The sequence below is a fragment of the Cibotium barometz genome, chromosome 42 (assembly GCF_041138505.1).
Source record: "Cibotium barometz isolate CiBa-2024 chromosome 42, ASM4113850v1, whole genome shotgun sequence".
Taxonomy (NCBI): domain Eukaryota; kingdom Viridiplantae; phylum Streptophyta; class Polypodiopsida; order Cyatheales; family Cibotiaceae; genus Cibotium; species Cibotium barometz.
In genome coordinates, this window is record NC_141087.1 from 40,002,031 (window position 1) to 40,020,010 (window position 17,980).

The window sequence follows — 17,980 nt, forward strand, 5'->3', positions numbered from 1 at the left end:
TTTTAGCTTTTATCATTGAATTGCAACATGCATTTGATGTTACAGACATGGGCTTTTGAATTATTACTTGGGTATCCAGTTTATACCAACTGATGGGGACATCATGCTATCTAAGAGAAGCTTTTGATGTTGCCACTTCTTAGTGAGTTGTCAGATTCCTTATGTATCTAGCATTACCCATCTTAGCATTCAGTATGCAGTGTCACATTGAGCAGATTTATGCATTACCCCAATACTCAGCATTAGAAAGCAGTGAAACTTTGCATTGTTTTATAGTAATGCATATTCTTTATGCTTGAGTGCCTACACTGACAGTGACTAGGCAAAAAGTTATGACACTTGGGGGGATAACTATTTCCTTCTTTGCAGTTCATGCATTTCATGAATCAGTAAGAAGCAGTTTACAGTGGCCACTTTAAGTTGTGAAGCTGAGTATAGGGTAGCATTCATAGCTATGTGGAGTGTGTATGGCTCCGTTGTCTATTGGAAAATCCTTTACCACCATTTTCACTCATAGTCAGAGCGCATTAGCAATCACATGAAATTTGGTTCTTCATGTGTAGACACAACACATTGAGGTGCATTATCATTATGTCACGAAAGGCTCCATGATGCTGGAGAGATTACCTTGACTTATGCGCCTACCAATCTGCCAATCTGGCAGATGGGTTTACTGAGTCCCTTTCTAGGGAAAAGTTTCAGGCTTTCCACAAGGCTTTGAACTTATTACCTGTACCAGGGTAGTCTGCTACACCACATACATGTTCACACCATTTACCTCAGCAGGGGGGGTTTGTTAGCCTTGGAAGTGCTGGAGTGAACTACCCTACACACAGGCATTTTTTACCCACTGCTAGAGAACGGGTTTTTCCTTGTATTAACCCACTCTATTGTGTTAGCCACGTTAGCCCTAGGGCTAGGGCTAGTACTACTTTATACTCCACACATTCGTTATCATTTATCATCGAGTACTTCTAGCTATCACTTCTTCTGGTTTCTCTCTCACACTCTCTGCTTGATATGACTATGTGTGTATGTAGAGAATCTACTCCCTCATCCAGCAACATGTTCCTTTCTCTTGCCTTGTGTGAGAGAGAGAGTTGAGATGACGATTGCCTTAAAATAGTGGTGCAAGAAATTCATGGTGGTGATAGTGTGAAGGGGAGATTCAGTGAAGTGGAGCTTCACCAAAAGCAAGCTTGGAGAGCTTCAAGGGATGTGAGCTGGAATGAGGTAAGTACCCAACGTCCATTCCATTCTAGCTCGTAGTTGCCTTTGTAGACAAACGTGATAGAGTTCTCTAGGGGCTTGCAATGGGCCATAAACATTTTGGCACTGTTTTGCCAAGAAACAACCTTGTTTCATCTGCTCTTTTTGAGACTCCACTCCCACCATTCAAGCATTTTCATTGCCTTTGCATTTTTGTGGATGCATTGGGTGTAAAAGTTGTGGGATAATATTTATGTGGAAAAGAGAAAAATGGAAGACTTGTGAAGGATTTGTGTCAGTGTTTGTGAGGACTTGGGAACTAGCTTTTCAACATGAAATGCTCTGTTAATTCACACGATTTGAAGTATCGAATTTTGCTTCAACTTTGACATATTTGGAGTCAGCTTGCTAAGGGGAGTGCCATAATATCATTTTCATCTCAAAAATTGTGAGTTAAAATCGCATGAATCGACTTACAAATTCATGCTGTGAATTGCAATTCGCATGTAAATTGCTCTGCTAATTCACATGATTTGAAAAATGAATATTTACTTGAAAATTGACAAATTTTGAGTATGTATTCTTTATTGAGAATCATGATACCATTTTCATGTTAAAACAAGAAAAACTTAATCACGCGATTTTCTTTGCAAATTCATGCGTGAATTTCTCATTGCAACTCAAAATTGCACATATTTGAAAGAAACAGATCCAGTTGAGGTCAGGGAGAGTGGGATGGAATGACTTATCTCTAGAGGATAGTGCATCAAACCATCATGGATCTTGCTACCAAAGAAGCCTTGCTTTAGGCTATTTAGAAAGCACTCAATTGAGTAATGTTGCTTGGAGAAACCTGATAGCAATAGACACAAGTAGTGAAGAACACTAGTAGGCTGTGGCATGAGAGGAATTTTCATTCATGCTAGCATCACTGATATTATGATAACTCTAATTCAACATGCGACTACCATAGTAGATGCATGGTTTTATGGAGCTAATATGAAACAATAAATCATATAGGGATTTAGAACCTTGAGAAGCAGCTAGCTCTAGAGAGACTTTCCAATGGTGATTTTGCTTTCCCAGTAGGTATAAAAAGAAAAGTAAGGGGAAGAAATCTAGTAATTGCTCTTTGAGAAGAAGAAGATGATGATAAATTAATTTGCTAATACAATAAGCCTAACCACATGCAAGCAAAATTTTAATGATGGGAAGTAAATGAATAGAATGGCTCCTTGAAGCCATGAACAAGAGGAAACAAAGGTGTCAAGTAATAGTGCTAAATTGTAATGATTGAAGAAATACATGTAGAAAGGTACAATATTCTACACGGTTCAATGGTTCGATAGTGGAGCATCCTAACATATGATTAGTGAGAAAGATAAGTACACTTGTCTATGGCTAGTACTAGGAGAGTCCATCCTAGTAGCAGTTAGAAATGATGCCACATGCCCAAAAAAATGCATAATTCCTCAAGTAATATAGAAATAAAATAGCAATAAGATGGCTTCTTTATACCATATATCAACCAGATGCTGGTCTCTACTGCAACCATAACGGAACATGACTTGAGAGTTCACTTTGATAGTGCTCATGCACTCATCTTGAATGTTAACCAATCATAATAATTCATACAAATTGTTAGACTTTATTTCTCATGCCAATGTAGACACTAGTGGGTTGTGGCATGAGGCCTTAAGAGGAGTTGGGAATCTGAGCTATGTGTGCTTGACAAAGATATAGTTGTGTGGGATTGTGGTACATCTACCAATATTTTTAAAAGCATCAAAGGCATGTGAATCTTGTATGGTAACCAAGCATCATCAACAATCCTTTCAGTAAGAGAGCAACATGGCAAAGTCTTTTCTAGGTCTTATAGATGTGAATCTTTGTAAAATATGCTTACTACTTGCACTGGGTGGTCTTATAGATGTGAATCTTTGTAAAAGATGCTTACCACTTGCACTGGGTGGTTCCTTTCATTTTACTAATTGGATAACTCTAATAGAAAGATGTGGATGTATTTTCTTCAAGATAAGGCTGATGCTTTTGGAAAGCTTTAAGTATATCGTAAGTTGGCCAAGAATGAGTTATATAAAAAAATTGAAGAAGAGACTTGGGTGGCAAGTTTATATCATGAATTCAATGCTTACTGTAAGAGCATGAGATTGAGTGTTGTTGCTTCAGCAAAATGGAATGAAATTGACTGTTGTTGCTTCAGCTTAGACTCTAGACACGTTCACACTTTTGGACACAATAAAGCTGAGCGTAAGACTTTGATTTGGCCATGCAATCTGCTGCAAGAGCTCTTCTGGTAGTATGGAGGCTCTCCTTCATGGGAAATCTCTTGGCGTGTATTACCTTGCAATTATTCTGATCAGCAATCAGGCCGGATTGTGTATTTGGGCTCAAATTTCAGGTGTGCTCAATAGATACGTTCTGAGTGAGGTTGTAGTAATCTTTATTTTGATACATGTTTACTTAGCTTTCAATCGCTAATCAATCTTGAATTAATTAATTCAGGTTTCTTGAGCTTGGATTGTGGCTCAATATCAAGCAAGCCCTACACGGACTCTTTAGGCATTGAGTGGACGCCGGACTCAAGCTTGATGCAAGAAGGGAGTACAGCCAATGTGCAAGGGCCGTCTGGCAACAGGGACACGCGTTATGAAAGCATTCGCTACTTCGAAGGCAACAAAACCAAGTACTGCTACGTGATTTCGGGCAGTGGGTTGGTGGTGAAGGGCGAGTCCTATTTGGTTCGGGCGGGCTTCTGGCTTGGACTAAATTCGGGTGTGTACGCAACACATGAAGGCGATGGGAGTGTGCTGGACTTCAAGCTCATAATTGATGCGTATGAAGCGACCGAGATTTCCATTCCCTTGCCTCAAAGTGAGCCTCCTGTGCTTGAGGAGATCTACTTGCAAGCTCAAAGTAATAGCATAGCAGTTTGCCTGTCCGGTTCTATAACCGGCAGCGATGCCCCTTCATCTCTTCTTTGGAGCTGCGCCCCCTCAATGATAACATGAACCCCGTGGATACAATGAACACCTCTCAACGTGCTCTCCTCACAAGAGAGCGATTCAACGATGGGACCCCGGACAACTATCCTAATGTCAGGTGTGTTAATATTGTTTCCTTCTCCCAAGTCACCTTCCTTTCATAGTTGCTTTTCGATGGCGTCACTCCTGTTTTTGAGCATTTTGGTCTTCAAATGCTCGTCAAAAATTGCACTCAAAATACAATTTTTTTTTCCTGTATTCCACCAAACCCGTCGATTTTGAAGGGCAAGGGTGTTTGTTAACATTGTAGTGAAGAAAAAAGATGTGATTCAGTCAAACTAAAAATGGCAGCTTTTACATAGAAAACCCCCCATCCACGCTCATGATAAGCCAATTTAAACCCACCCTCCCCCCTCATCGAAGCTCATGGGCTGCCCACAGGGGGTTTTTCTATGACAAAACCCTCCATTTTCAAAGCCAATTTATTTCCTTGGGCGGGCAGGGGGTCTATTTGTAAAGGGCCTAGTATTGAATACCGAACATTGCTAGAGCACCCAGCATGGCTCCCCATCGCTTGAGCACCCTCTTTGCACACAAAGGAATGCCCGTCCTTCCAACAAAAAAGGTGCCGATCCCACTCCTCCCCTAACCAAAAAGGTGCTCATTGGTTGGAAGTTTGGGTGCCCATCCTTGGGCACTCTAAAGTGGCTACCTATGAAGTCCAAAATCATTGGCACAAGGTGGCAGATGGCTCAATAACAATCAGGCACTTTAACATTGTAGTTGTCCAAGTGCGCCCATCCAGCCACTTACCACATCATGAAGGGTTGCTTGCAAAAAAGTAGGATGGGCACTACTCTATGTGTAAAGGGGCTTGGTGAGAAATGGGGTGCCCATCTTTGGGCAAACTCAACTCGTTGCCCAAGATTTTGAGAAAGTTGGGCAATAGATGGTAGCTGATTAGGATTGAAGTCCAGTATTCAACTTGGTAGTGTATAAGGGGGGGAGTGCCCGCTAAGCCCTTTTTTGAAACCTTATTGGCTACATCAAAAATTTCTTGGTGGTTGGGCACCCTCCACTATGTATCCTGCCTGACTTGAATCTTGATCATACAAAAACTTGGTCGGTGCATGATGTATGAAGCATATTCTTTGCGCCAATTTGGCACGTGTATTCTTGGAATCACGGGTTACTTTAGGGTTAGTTTATGTGCAAGTCTACAAACTCTACATGCTGCTTCTACAGAAGTCCATACAAACTAAACACGTGGGTATTTTCTATATTTTTAAGAAATTTGCATCTCAAGATATTAATCTAAAAAATAGACAAATATTTATTATAATGGTCATTCAGATCTTATATCTATATAGAGGTCATTCTTTTTCTTGAATTTATTAGGTATCCTTCCGGTCCATTTGATAGAATATGGTACAGCTCGTTCGATAAATTTCCAAATTTAACCAGTCGTCACAACATAAGCCACCTTTTTAACGACACACCACCCGTAGCAGTGCTTCAGGCAGACGGCTTACATTGGCAACGATTCTTCAAAAGCAGGCTTAACCTTTAACTACACCAATGGCATAATAGCAAATTAGCGATATTTTTATGCTCTTTACTTCTCAGAAATTGATCCAATGGTGAATGCTTCAAGTCTCAGAGTCTTTAATATCCTTATTGATAATGATTTGATATATGAGGCACTTGATGTTTACAAGAAAATGGGGAGCTATAGTTGTTATGAAGTATTTGGGACTTTCACAGCAGTTTCAAACTACACAGTTTCCTTTCACTTTAAGCCAACTGCCACCTCCACCTATGCTCCTTTCATATCTGCAATTGAAATTCTTCAAGTGCTTGAGTCTCCTATGCCATCTGGGACCTTTGATGGAGATAGTAAGTACTTCGCTTCCACCATCAATCGCAATTCATTATTGTATTTTTGTTATACTAGATATATAATGCATCAATTCCTGCAAATAGGTAACCAAAAGGTTTTTTGGGGGGTTGAATTAACTAATCATGTTTGATGATGTGAGCATTTCCAAGGTTATTTGAATTAGTTAGTTCATAAGTTGATGGTATATGAAAGCTAATAAGCTTTGGTGTATAATTAGCTCGGAGGTGTATAATTGTAGACCACTTTGAATTGTGGATTTACACGTAATTAGTTCTTTTTATGAAAGCTTTGACATGGGGAAGTTTGTTTACAAGATTTATCTTGCTACTCACATTTCTCCAAATTTGCTTTCAACAGTTGTTGCAATAGATGGCATAAAAGCTACTCTTCCAAGCTTGAGTAATTATACAGGCGATCCTTGTTTCCCTCAAAATTATGGTTATCAATGGCTGAATTGCACCAAAGTCATTCCTCCCCACGTCACGGGAATGTGAGTAAAGTTATTGAGCTATCTTGCCTTAATAAAGATATATCTATGACATGTGTGCATAAAGACAAGTGTATATACAAGGGTGAGTGTGTATGCATGGGCATGCATGTAACATGTAATCATATATGTATAATAATATAAAAACCCATAAGTTTGGAAAGCTCAAGCCATTAAATTTTAAGGTATATACATGAAAGCCATATTTCATTGATAAGGGACTCTGAACATAATATGAAGTAGTGCTGAAATTTAAAACCTTCACAAGGCAAAATTAACCTTTAAGCCTTCCACAGAAGGCCTCTTTTAAATTAGGGCTACAGACAGAAGTTCGAAATTTTAAAAAATTCTTTAAATTTCATATATAAGTTTATATACATATTTATATATGTTTGAGGGCTAATGAAGGTTGAAATAAAATTTGGCCTTCTAAACGAAGGTTGGCGTAAGCCTTCAAGTTTCAGCCTTACTAGTAGTATGAACTCACGTTCTATCTAGTAGTGTCACCCAGGTCATATCTAGTGTCACTTAAACGTGATCCCTCAAGGATTCCATAACCGCAAATGTGCATGTGCGTGCTCACACAGGACTTCACACATTCACAAAGTCACACAACAAATGTGCACATTTAGATGTTGTAATATCTATGTAATGAAGGTGAAAAGGGTAACATCTAAACGTGCACAGTTCCTAAGTTACAATTTTTGTTTCTTTTGTTATATCCAAAGCCATTTTCTATGAGAGTCTCTAAATGTGCATAGAGCTAGTATGCTTGTTTGGGTCTCATAGGGCATATTTATCCTCATTAGATGATAACATGCTCTGTCTCTCTTCCCCTATATATATGTGTGTGTTTGTGGGGGGGGTATGTGTGTGTGCACGTGCATGTGTGGTTTACAGAAGCTTGTATCCCTCCATGAATAAGTGATCATATGTTTTTTCATAGATTACTCTCAGACTATGGCTTGGTAGGACAAATACCCACGAACATAAATGATCTTACGTATCTCACTAAAATGTGAGTGCCTTTGTATTCATCACTTCATGATTTTTCTCTCATATTCTCAAGTTGTTAACATTAGTTTGTGTACTACTAACGGTAGTTTGTTTGCCATAGCAAGCTGAATGACAATAGCTTAAATGGGGGAATTCCAAATCTAAGTGCATTGAATAACCTTGAAGTATTGTAAGTATTCTCAAATCACTATTTAAATACCATCATAAGTACTCAGTGTTCTCACCATGTCACGTGTCATGAATTTTCTGGGCTTTTCTACACCATAAGATTATTTGATAAATTGTAGGACTTCAAGACCATACTTTTCTTTTCAAACTTTCTATGCTATATAAAACTATCATATATTTCTATGCATTGTATTTTTTTCTTGATTTCCCTTGTATTAATGCAGGGATCTAAGTAATAATAAGCTGAGTGGATCCATTCCAGATAGCTTGTCCACACTGAGTAGTTTGAAGTACCTTGAGTACAATAGAGTTGATTCGTGAACAGAAGGACAAAATCAAAATTTTTCTTTTAGTCAATTGTGATTTGATTTGAAACTAGATTGTTGAAGACATTGACTTTTTTTTTTGTAGGTACTTGCAAAACAATAACTTTAGTGGGCCTATACCAACAAAATTATTAGCTCTTTAAATTAAGTATGTCTATAAATTAAAAATCATTTCTCAATTTGAGAAAAGAAAGAAATGTATACAAAGTTTTTAAACAATTTCATACTAGCTCTTATCTTTACCTTTCTTTTTGTGTGTGATAGTTATTTAGGTAACCCATTTTTGTGTACAAAGGAAAATGTGACTTGTGTGGTTACATCACCAAGTGAAGGGCAAGGAAAGGATAAGAAGAAGAATTCTAATATTAGCATGATAGTTGGATTAGCTGTTGGCGAGCTTCTTATCAGCATATTAGTTACATTGGGGATTGCATATCTTTGCCTAAAAAAACAAACACCTCAAGTAAAAGAGCTGACACGAGATCGAGGTTCAAGGGATATGAGTGGACATAATGGTACGTACATTAGTTCTTTCTTAAAGATAGGAAATTCATGTAATAATATGTTTTTTAAATTACAATCAAAATAAAAATTCGATTGTTTTGGCATGACACTCATTTACTTTATCATATTTAGCGTATTTTGATGTTGACTCTTGAGCTAAGTAAAGTGTAATATTACACATCATAACAAGATGAAAACTTATCTTCCAAATGGGGTTTCCCTTAAATAGTTTTAGGAAAGTAATATTTTGAAAGAGAGAATGCGTGAGAGAATCATGTAGATCTCTCTATTGGGGCTAAATTCTCAAGATCTTGTGTGTGTGTGTGTGTGTGTGTGTGTGTGTGTGAGAGAGAGAGAGAGAGAGAGAGAGAGAGAGAGAGAGAGAGGACGAGAAGAGTAAGATGGTCTCTTGTTACATCATACAAGACAATCTTAAGAGTTCGTGAAGGGTTTTCTGACTAAATCTTAACTTTGATGTTGATTGGAAGTCAAGTGGATTCATGCCTTTATAAGGCCTCTCATATTAATTACTTCTTCCTCACATGGGTGCTTGAAGGGAGAGAGAGAGAGAGAGAGAGAGAGAGAGAGAGAGAGAGAGAGAGATTTTGTGCCCTACCTTTTCTAACATCCCTTAATAAGTTATTGTATCAATTTGTTGTACTCCCGCAACCTTGATTTATAGATAAAACCCAAATATAGAGTTAAGAATGCAGTAGATGTTTTTTGGTTTGCAATACTTTGGATACTCTACAAGTCAAGTCAATAAATCATGCTGGTGCTATAGAGTCATGCTTTCAACTTGATCTGGATGCTCCACAAGTCAAGCTAATAAATCATGCTATTGCCATAAAAAGTCATGCTTTCAACTTGAGGTGTCCATCATATATATATATAGCATGTGGTCAAGGTAAGATATGCCTTTTTACACTTGATTGGATGTACCACTTTGTAAATAATTTATCATACAGTGTTATTACATGATGCCAAGTTTTTTAAGCTCAAAAGTTTTATGTTCTTGTGAGCATGTAGTGGTGGGGCATACACAAGTAGTGGAGGCTTCAAATTTGGCACAAGCATTCACCTATCGAAACATCAAAGTGGCCACTAATAATTTCAATACAAAGCTTGGTGAAGGTGGATTTGGTCCTGTTTACCAAGGGAGGCTTATGAATGGTCAATTAGTAGCCATTAAGGTGCTTTCTAGAGTTTCTCATCAAGGAGCTAAGGAGTTTTTAAATGAGGTACTTTGTTATTTCCTTTTTCGTATAACAATGTTATCAAACTTAACCTACAAGTCATCTAGATAGATGCATTCATTCACAACCATTTACATTCCTATGGTGTATTTTTTTGTAATCTTATCCATCCATACTTTTTATCTATGTCATATACCTATTATGTAATGAGAGGGAGGTTTGAAAGCTTAACATGATGGTATATGTTCACTGTTTTCACTACCCATTAGACTTAATTTTGGTTTTTTTTTCAATCAATTATGTCTTACACTTTCTTAGGCCATTATTAAGTGGATGTAATGTCAACTCAGTGCTCTAAAACAACCCATGTGGCTTGTATGAAAAACAAATATGGTTGCGGAAGAGTCAAGTCTAATCTTCACTCATTATTAGTATCCATTATACTTGGTCAAGCCATACACCTATTCTCCCCACCCTCTCTTAAGGCCATTAACTTGATGAATCCATTGTTAACCAATGGCTTGAGAAAACCCCTTGCATATTGTGCTCCTTTAAACTTTTCATGTTAAAAATTCGAAGACTCTTGTACTCATTAATCAAAGACTCTTGTACTCTTGTACTCATTGAAGCCACACAATCTGTTATACCTCAAATGTTAGAAAATAAAGAACCTTATGTTCTTCTTGGCTTTGGCAATTAGGTCTTTTATCAAGAGCTCTACATAAAAATTTGGTGGCTCTCCTAGGCTATTGTATCGAAGAAAACTTAGTTCTAGTATATGAGTACTTGTCAAGGGGATCTTTATTTGAAGCCTTACACGGTATGATTTAGCTTCTTTCACAACATCTTATTCTCTAACAAACTTTGAATGATTAGATATGTATCACATGTTTTATAGTTATTAATTCTAAAATCTTGATTTATATTGTATGGTTAAGGTCCTCATGCACATAATGCACCATTATCGTGGAGAACTAGACTTCAAATTCTAGTAGATTCTGCAAGTGGTAATGATCTTTTAGAACTTTATTAGTTAATTTTACTAGGTCTCTTATGGTTAGTTAAGGAGATATATTTTAATTTCTTGTGAACTGCTTTATTACGGTGATTAATTATTATGATAATGTTTCCTATTACGGCTAGAGTACCTACACCATGGGTGCAATCAACAAATCATTCAGAGAGATGTGAAAAGTAGCAACATTCTGCTATCGAAAGATATGGAAGCAAAGATTGCTGATTTTGGAATAACAAAAATAAGGAATACGAAATTCAGCGAAGTTGCAACAACATTGATGGGAAGCTGGGGACATATGGACCCGGAGTGAGTAGACAAAAGTTTGTTTTTTATTAATAAAGAATATATAAATTCTCTTTGTTTATAAAAGGTAAGTTAATGTTAATACCTTGTTAAAAATGAAATTCTTGCTTTGTTTCAATAGGTAAGTTAGTATTAACAGTGTTTGATTTATGTGGCAGATATATATATCAACCTTGAAATTGACAGAAAAATTTGATGTATATAGCTTTGGTGTTTTGGTTCTTGAGATCTTATGTGGGCGCCTTCCAATTACTAAGGAAAATCGACAACAAGAAGTTCACATCGTGACATGGGTAATATATAAAAATGATTTTGAAGCATGGCTATAATTCAAACGTATTAAAATTTACAAGTAGCATTAAGGTATATTGCATATGCTATTTGTACGAGTGTACAATAATAAAGATAGTACTTTTTGGAAAAAAATTGAGGGTTTATTAAGGCACTCTAAAAATAACTTTGCTATAGGAATTTTAGTAACATCTTTATTTTTGTGCTTAGTATTACTTACTATCTCATGTTAATTAATTGTTAGAAATATGTTTACGAGAAAAGAATTACTATTTTATATGCTTTGTTTTGACATAGAACTATTGAATTTGTAAAATTTTGGTGGTTTGAATAGGTTTGGCCTTACATCGAGCGAGGGATGATTGTGGATATTGTTGATAAAAGCATGGAAGAGGGCTATAATATTTCTTCAGTTTGGAAGGTTGTGGAGATAGCAATGAGGTGTGTAGAGTATAGAAGCATTGACAGGCCAAACATGAATGAGGTTTTCAATGAGCTCAAAGATGCCATGCGGTTGGAGATTATGGGCGACCAAGTGGGTGATTTAAATGAATTTACACTAGACTATATGAGTACACACATGCAAGCTAGGTAAATAATACAACTTTCATACCGGCCTAACTCCCACTTTTGCTAATTAGATTCAAAGGTCCTTTTCAATTGTGATGGACTTAAAATTCTTGTTCTAGGTATTTTTCATATATCACCATAAGAGGCCTTTGTTTAGGCTATTTTATCATTCTACAAGGTCTATTCACAATGTATATAGACTCAATAAATAAACTTGTATACAATGTGGGACCTGTATTAAGGAGCAAAGCTAAATGTACTTTAATATTATAATTTAGTATAAATGTCCTTTATTATACATTATGTGACTTATAATGAGGAGAGAAGTTGGTCATGTTCTTGATTAGTTTGATATGGGTGAATACATATCAATAAAGATGGGTGCAAGGGTCAATAATTACCACATGGTGACTTGGACTTGTTTACTTACCTTTATGAGGATTGAGATACACTTGCTCCACTTCTTGGCTTGCCTTCTAAAGGGAAATGTTGTAATAACTTTTTTCGGCCAACTTTTTGGCTAGAAAGTTCCTATGGTCAAATGGTTGGAGTTTCAATTACTTTTTAAAGAAAGTTAGAATGTTCCTAAGTCTCCTTAGTCCTTATGGCTTCGAGACGAATTGCAACAAAATTGCATCTCTCAACTCCTTTGAGAATGTTGGTAGGCTAATAAATGAGCATTTAATCTACATTGTTTGACATGAGTTCTTAATATTGTGGATTTTTGGTAATACCTATTTGATCTTATTACCCCTTTAATAATATTTCAATCATTACTTGATCCTCTTTTATTCTAGATTTTCTTTGAACCCATCCCAAACTAGCCCCTCCCCTTGAGCTCGGGGGGGTCACTCACAAAAAAATGTGAATATCACGTGCGTTCAACAGAAGCATAATTTTAATTTATGAAACTTATAGAAATATACTTACATAAGGGTATGATTTAAAAAATTTTCAAAAAAATTTACAGATTCATAAAGAAAAGGGGATATTATATAGATTAAAAAATTCACAAATAAGGGATTTAAAATATAGGCCTTGAACGCACGCGATAGGGATATTTTACATATAGTGACCCCCCCGAGCCCTTGAGCTTGTTTCCTAGGTAGAACCTCTCCTCCTCCTCCCCCTCCCCCTCCTATCAAACACTTATTTTTGTTAAACAATGGAGATGCTATGTGATCACTACAAGGAAAAAACTAAAGTGCAAGAGCTAAATATTTGTAAAGTTTAAATTTGCACAATTTCTTTTATGTAGGAATATAAAAATGTAAAAACTACACTCATACACAAAGAAGACACATTCATGTATCTTCAACAAGTAGAATAGGTGATAATTTGGCATGTTCCCCTTCTCAACAAACAAATTGAACCATATAATTTGTGATGGATAGTTTTTATCATTTCTACTTAAATAAAAAAGGGTACGTTGCATGGACTTTATTAATTTTTATTTGCATAGTCACAAAAAATAATCTCTCTTTTTTTTCTTTATCAAAGTAGCTTCAAACAACATCACCTAGAAATACGCTACAAGGAAAGAGTGATTATCCTTAGATTATGCCATGGTCACAAGTGGAAATTTCAAAATGCCTTGGGGGATTTTAGGGGTGGTTATCTGGTGAAAACCCACGATTAAAAAACTCCAAGTTAGTTTTTGGTTTAGAATCTGCCTAACCAACTTGATTTGCCATAATGGTATCAAAAGGTTGGTTTCTTTAGACCTTCTAAGGGGTGTGTTTTTAGCCGTGAAAGGTTGGTTTTTGGATGCCAAGTTGTATTTAAGACAACTCCATTACCCTATTCTTTACCTAATTAGAATCCCTCTTTTACCTTTTTGAGAGGTCTATAAGCCTCATAGTTTTGTATTGTAGCAAGATGCTCTTGAAAAAACTCTTCAATCTTACCACAAAGTGTAGCATTTCTAAGTAGTTTTTCAATCTAAAATCTCACTTATAGAAAGCCACCTAATATTCCACATTGTCCTTTTTGGTCTTATCTTAGTCTCAATTAACTTCAAATCTAAGAATTGCCAACCAAAGAAAGTTTCTCTAATAATGTACATCTATAGGGTTGGGGTTTAAATGGTTTTACAAACATCTATTACATATTAACCATGGACAACCAAGGCATAAGGAGAGGAGAGAAAAGAGAAATCCTGGATTTCTAAAAAATAAGATGAAAAAATCCCTTTGATTTGACCCTTTTGTATTCCGGCTTCCACTCCTATGTTTTGCTTCTTAATGTCTTTTACATACCGCAGCAACATGCAGGTTGAGTACTAGTAATATATAAGACATCACATCTTCAAAACTCTATAGTTGTTATAAGCGCTTGTAATACCCTCGTGGTTAGCACATTACTGGGATGGTTTGCAAACAAGCCTACATGGTGCTCTTTAGAGGAGTTTTCTCGGGGGGTGCACCTCAAAAAATGTAAGTCTACCACGTGCGATCATTAGGTGGGGTTTTTTTAATCCAAAATATTGGGTAAATTTACAGAAATACAATTACAAGAGGGGTATTTTAATTGTACTTTGGAAAAAAACCCGTAAGTCTATAAAGAAAAAGGGGTAGTTTTATTAGCTCAAAATTCACAGATAAGGGGTTTTTTAAGTACCCCTTGAACGCACGTCGTAGGAGGGGCTTCCATATAGTGCACCCCCCGAGGGAGTTTTTATAACTTAAGAAATGTTTGTATATACCACTTTCCATTGGATTGCCCTTGGACCACAAACCTTTTATGGTTACCTCCATAGGGTGTGCTTTAGGCTTGTATACATGATCCTCAAAAACTTACAATTTAAGAAATCACACAAACACAAATCCAACATATTAATGATTTGCTTAACCACCTCCTTTGTAGTGTCTTTTGAAGTTCTTCTTCTTCATACCCCAACAAATTACATAACAAAAAGTTGCCCCTTAAAAAAAACCATCTCTAACAAAAGGTTAGAAAGATATAAACCCTAGAAAATCACATTACCAGATAACAATTGCTTTAACTATATAATGAAAGGATTTCAAGGATTTGTGATAGCTTTTTGGGTGATCATTTGCACTTATTTATAATATAAGAAAATGCATAATTTGCATGATAATTATTTGGTAGTTTTTGTTTACACCCCAAAAAATTCAATCTAAGAAATTGTATATCCCAAGGCCCACCCTTCAACCATCTCTAAGAAATTGTATATCCCAAGGCCCACCCTTCAACCATCTCTATAGATAACTTATTATATTTAGTGACTGTTATGATTTTACCTCTAGAATGACTTCTATGGAAAATCATTTATTCACTAATGATGCTTTTCTAGGTGCATTTTCTACTAGATTTGAAGAAACATGAACATGCTATACCACTATACCAATGCTACAATTAATAACACAAATGTGCTATTATAATAGCACAATAGTGCTATGAAACACGAATGTGCTATACCACTATATAGTGCTACCAAAAACACAAACATGCAATACCACTATAGTGTTGCCCCAAAAACACAAATGTGCTATAGCATAATAGTGCTACCAGAAATACAAATGTGCTATACCACTATAGTGCTACCAAAAACACGAATGTGCTATACCATGATTGATATATGTATCACCATGAACATTCTACTCACCATGATCGTGGTACATAAATGTTTTTTCTATTAAAAAAAATATGTTTTGTTTAAATTTGTATAGTGTCTGAAAAGTACTCTTTATCATCTCCATCCTTTTAGACCTATATAGTGTCTATTGAAAACTACTATTCATCATCCCTATCCTCTTCTCCTTCCTTATGTGCTACACTCCCTCCTTCATGATCAGCCCATCAAGGACGATTAACAACCCCTCTCTACATGCAAGTCATTGGTTAAACAATAGAGTAGAGCATTAGCAAGAGAAGTTGTAGCAATTAAACTTTTCTTACCCCCAAAGCCTTAGCTTAATTGACACCTACAACACCTTGATTTTGCATCCGATCAAAGAGAGCAATCGTGTTGGGCAAATGGCATAGTTACCCTCCTCTTCCGTTGGCATCCTACCAATTATCTCATACTAAAGATTAGACCCCACAAGTTAAGGGGGGACAAATATGTGATGGTGAATGAGCTTACCAAGATAGTAGAGAACTTAAAGAAGCAAGCAAAGAACAAGTCCCAACCGCCATTAGCAAGATGCAAGATGATCGAGCTATGGCTCCTTGCTTCTTTCTGTTGCTTCTATTTGTCAAGGTTCTTGTCGGATACAATCCTCCAATCATGCTCACTGATGCGAGGAGGATTGTCGTTTCCTTTCTTCTTGTAACCCTACAAGTCTGGGCAGTGATGCTTCATTGTTTGCATCATTGTACTAAGCAACCATTTTCTGTCAAATTGAAGATCTACATCTACCACCATTGGATATTCATTGTGGAGTTCTTCAATAATGTAATTGTTCCTACAAACCAAGAGCTACTTTCAATGCGTCATCATCTCATCTTGAAAAGCTAGCCCCAACAATTGACGTATCCGGTATTCATGACCCCTTTACTAGCATCATTGAGCAGAATCACTCTCTGAGCATCAACATCATAAGGAGGTAGAGTAGGAGCATGCAACACACGAGATTGTATGAGGGTTGCATGGGGTGAGCAAGGGGGTACCACACTGGGGGTTCCTCGTGTTGTAAGGATGGAGGGATGGTTACTTGTGGGATAGATGGGACACTTGCTTGTTGGGTAGATAGGATACTCGTTTGAAAGGATTGATTCCACAATTGAGTCTAGAGTTTGTTATGGGATAAGGTCCTAAGTGGATAATGGGTTTCGCTGTTGGTAGGTAAGATCAAGAGTGAATAATGGGTTTTGAGAACTTGGTTTTATTGCATCCATGTTAACAAACAGGCTACCACAACCACCACCATTGCCGCCATGTGCACTACTAAAGTCTCGAGATGCTGGCGCATCACTACGATCTGATGCCCTTAAATCCTAGCACGTTGAGTGACTAAGAGAGTGGAATCCAATGAAAATAACTTGTTGTGCTCTTGCAAGATATTCACAAGAATCTCTCATAATTATTCCTTAGTGAATGATCCTATAGGATGAACTTGGTGTAATGGAACTTGTTAGTGGTGTGGCCATAGCACGAAAGAATATGCACTTGGTGTGGATGTAGTTAGCTCCTTAATCTTGAAAAAGGAGCAAGAAAATGCATAGTGAGGGAGGATGGAGAGAAAGAGGAGGGAGAAAAATAGGATATAAAAGGATGAAAGGAGGGAGCGTGTTTCTAAAATTTAGCGATGTGAAAACATAATGATGTAGAGAGAGAGAGAGAGAGAGAGAGAGAGAGAGAGAGAGAAGATCATACTATGGTGGGGATGCAATTGGCAACTTAGTCCTTCCTACAAAAGACCATACCTCAGGGAAAGAGACAGATAAAGAGTGAGAGAGAGAGAAACACATCCTTCCTACAAAAGACCATACCTCAGGGAAAGAGATAGATAGAGAGTGAGAGAGAGAGAAACACATCCTTCCTTCAAAACACCATACCTCAGCAAGATAAGGAGAAGAGAGAGACAAATGGAGCAGGTGATAGGAGAGAGATCTTACCTAAACTGCTGAGAGAGAGGTAGAGACAGACAGATAAATGGAGATGGTGAGAGGAGAGAGGACGTACCTAAACTACTACATGTTATCCAAATTCTGAGAGACCTTACCTAAATGTGTGTGTGTGTGTGTGTGTGTGTGTGTGTGTGTGTGTGTGAGAGAGAGAGAGAGAGAGAGAGAGAGAGAGAGAGAGGAGATGAGAGCATAGAGGCCTTACCTAAACTACTACATGTTATGTAGATTTTGGCACAGGTTTCAAATTTGGAAGGACCAAGGAAAATAGTTTAAAAAAACTAATTTTTGACACCTCAGCATAGGGATTCTCCCTCATGAAGTAGGCACCTTTTTCTCATCATTGCTTTTCAATTTTAAATCATTAAAATTAGATATTTCATCTCTCCTCTCTCCT

At 37.0% G+C, this 17,980-nt stretch overlaps 1 protein-coding gene and 1 pseudogene across 1 annotated transcript; both read left to right on the forward strand.

Annotated features, from left to right (window-relative positions):
- Positions 1-3,518: 3,518 nt before the first annotated feature.
- Positions 3,519-4,298, forward strand: LOC147614467 (putative LRR receptor-like serine/threonine-protein kinase At1g67720). The gene is made up of 2 exons (XM_086781001.1): positions 3,519-3,628; positions 3,733-4,298. The coding sequence occupies exons 1-2, from the start codon at positions 3,529-3,531 to the stop codon at positions 4,236-4,238; spliced, it is 606 nt and encodes a 201-aa protein (XP_086637127.1). The 5' UTR covers positions 3,519-3,528; the 3' UTR covers positions 4,239-4,298.
- A 1,634-nt stretch (positions 4,299-5,932) lies between these two features.
- On the forward strand, positions 5,933-12,016 carry LOC147614468 (putative LRR receptor-like serine/threonine-protein kinase At5g48740; annotated as a pseudogene).
- The last annotated feature ends 5,964 nt before the right edge of the window (positions 12,017-17,980 follow it).

Bases quoted from the DNA above. Each gene is read 5' to 3' on its own strand.
- LOC147614467 (XM_086781001.1), top strand. From the start codon at position 3,529: ATGGAGGCTCTCCTTCATGGGAAATCTCTTGGCGTGTATTACCTTGCA. The intron at 3,629-3,732 runs GTGTGCTCAATA...TAATTAATTCAG, and splicing joins TATTTGGGCTCAAATTTCAG to GTTTCTTGAGCTTGGATTGT.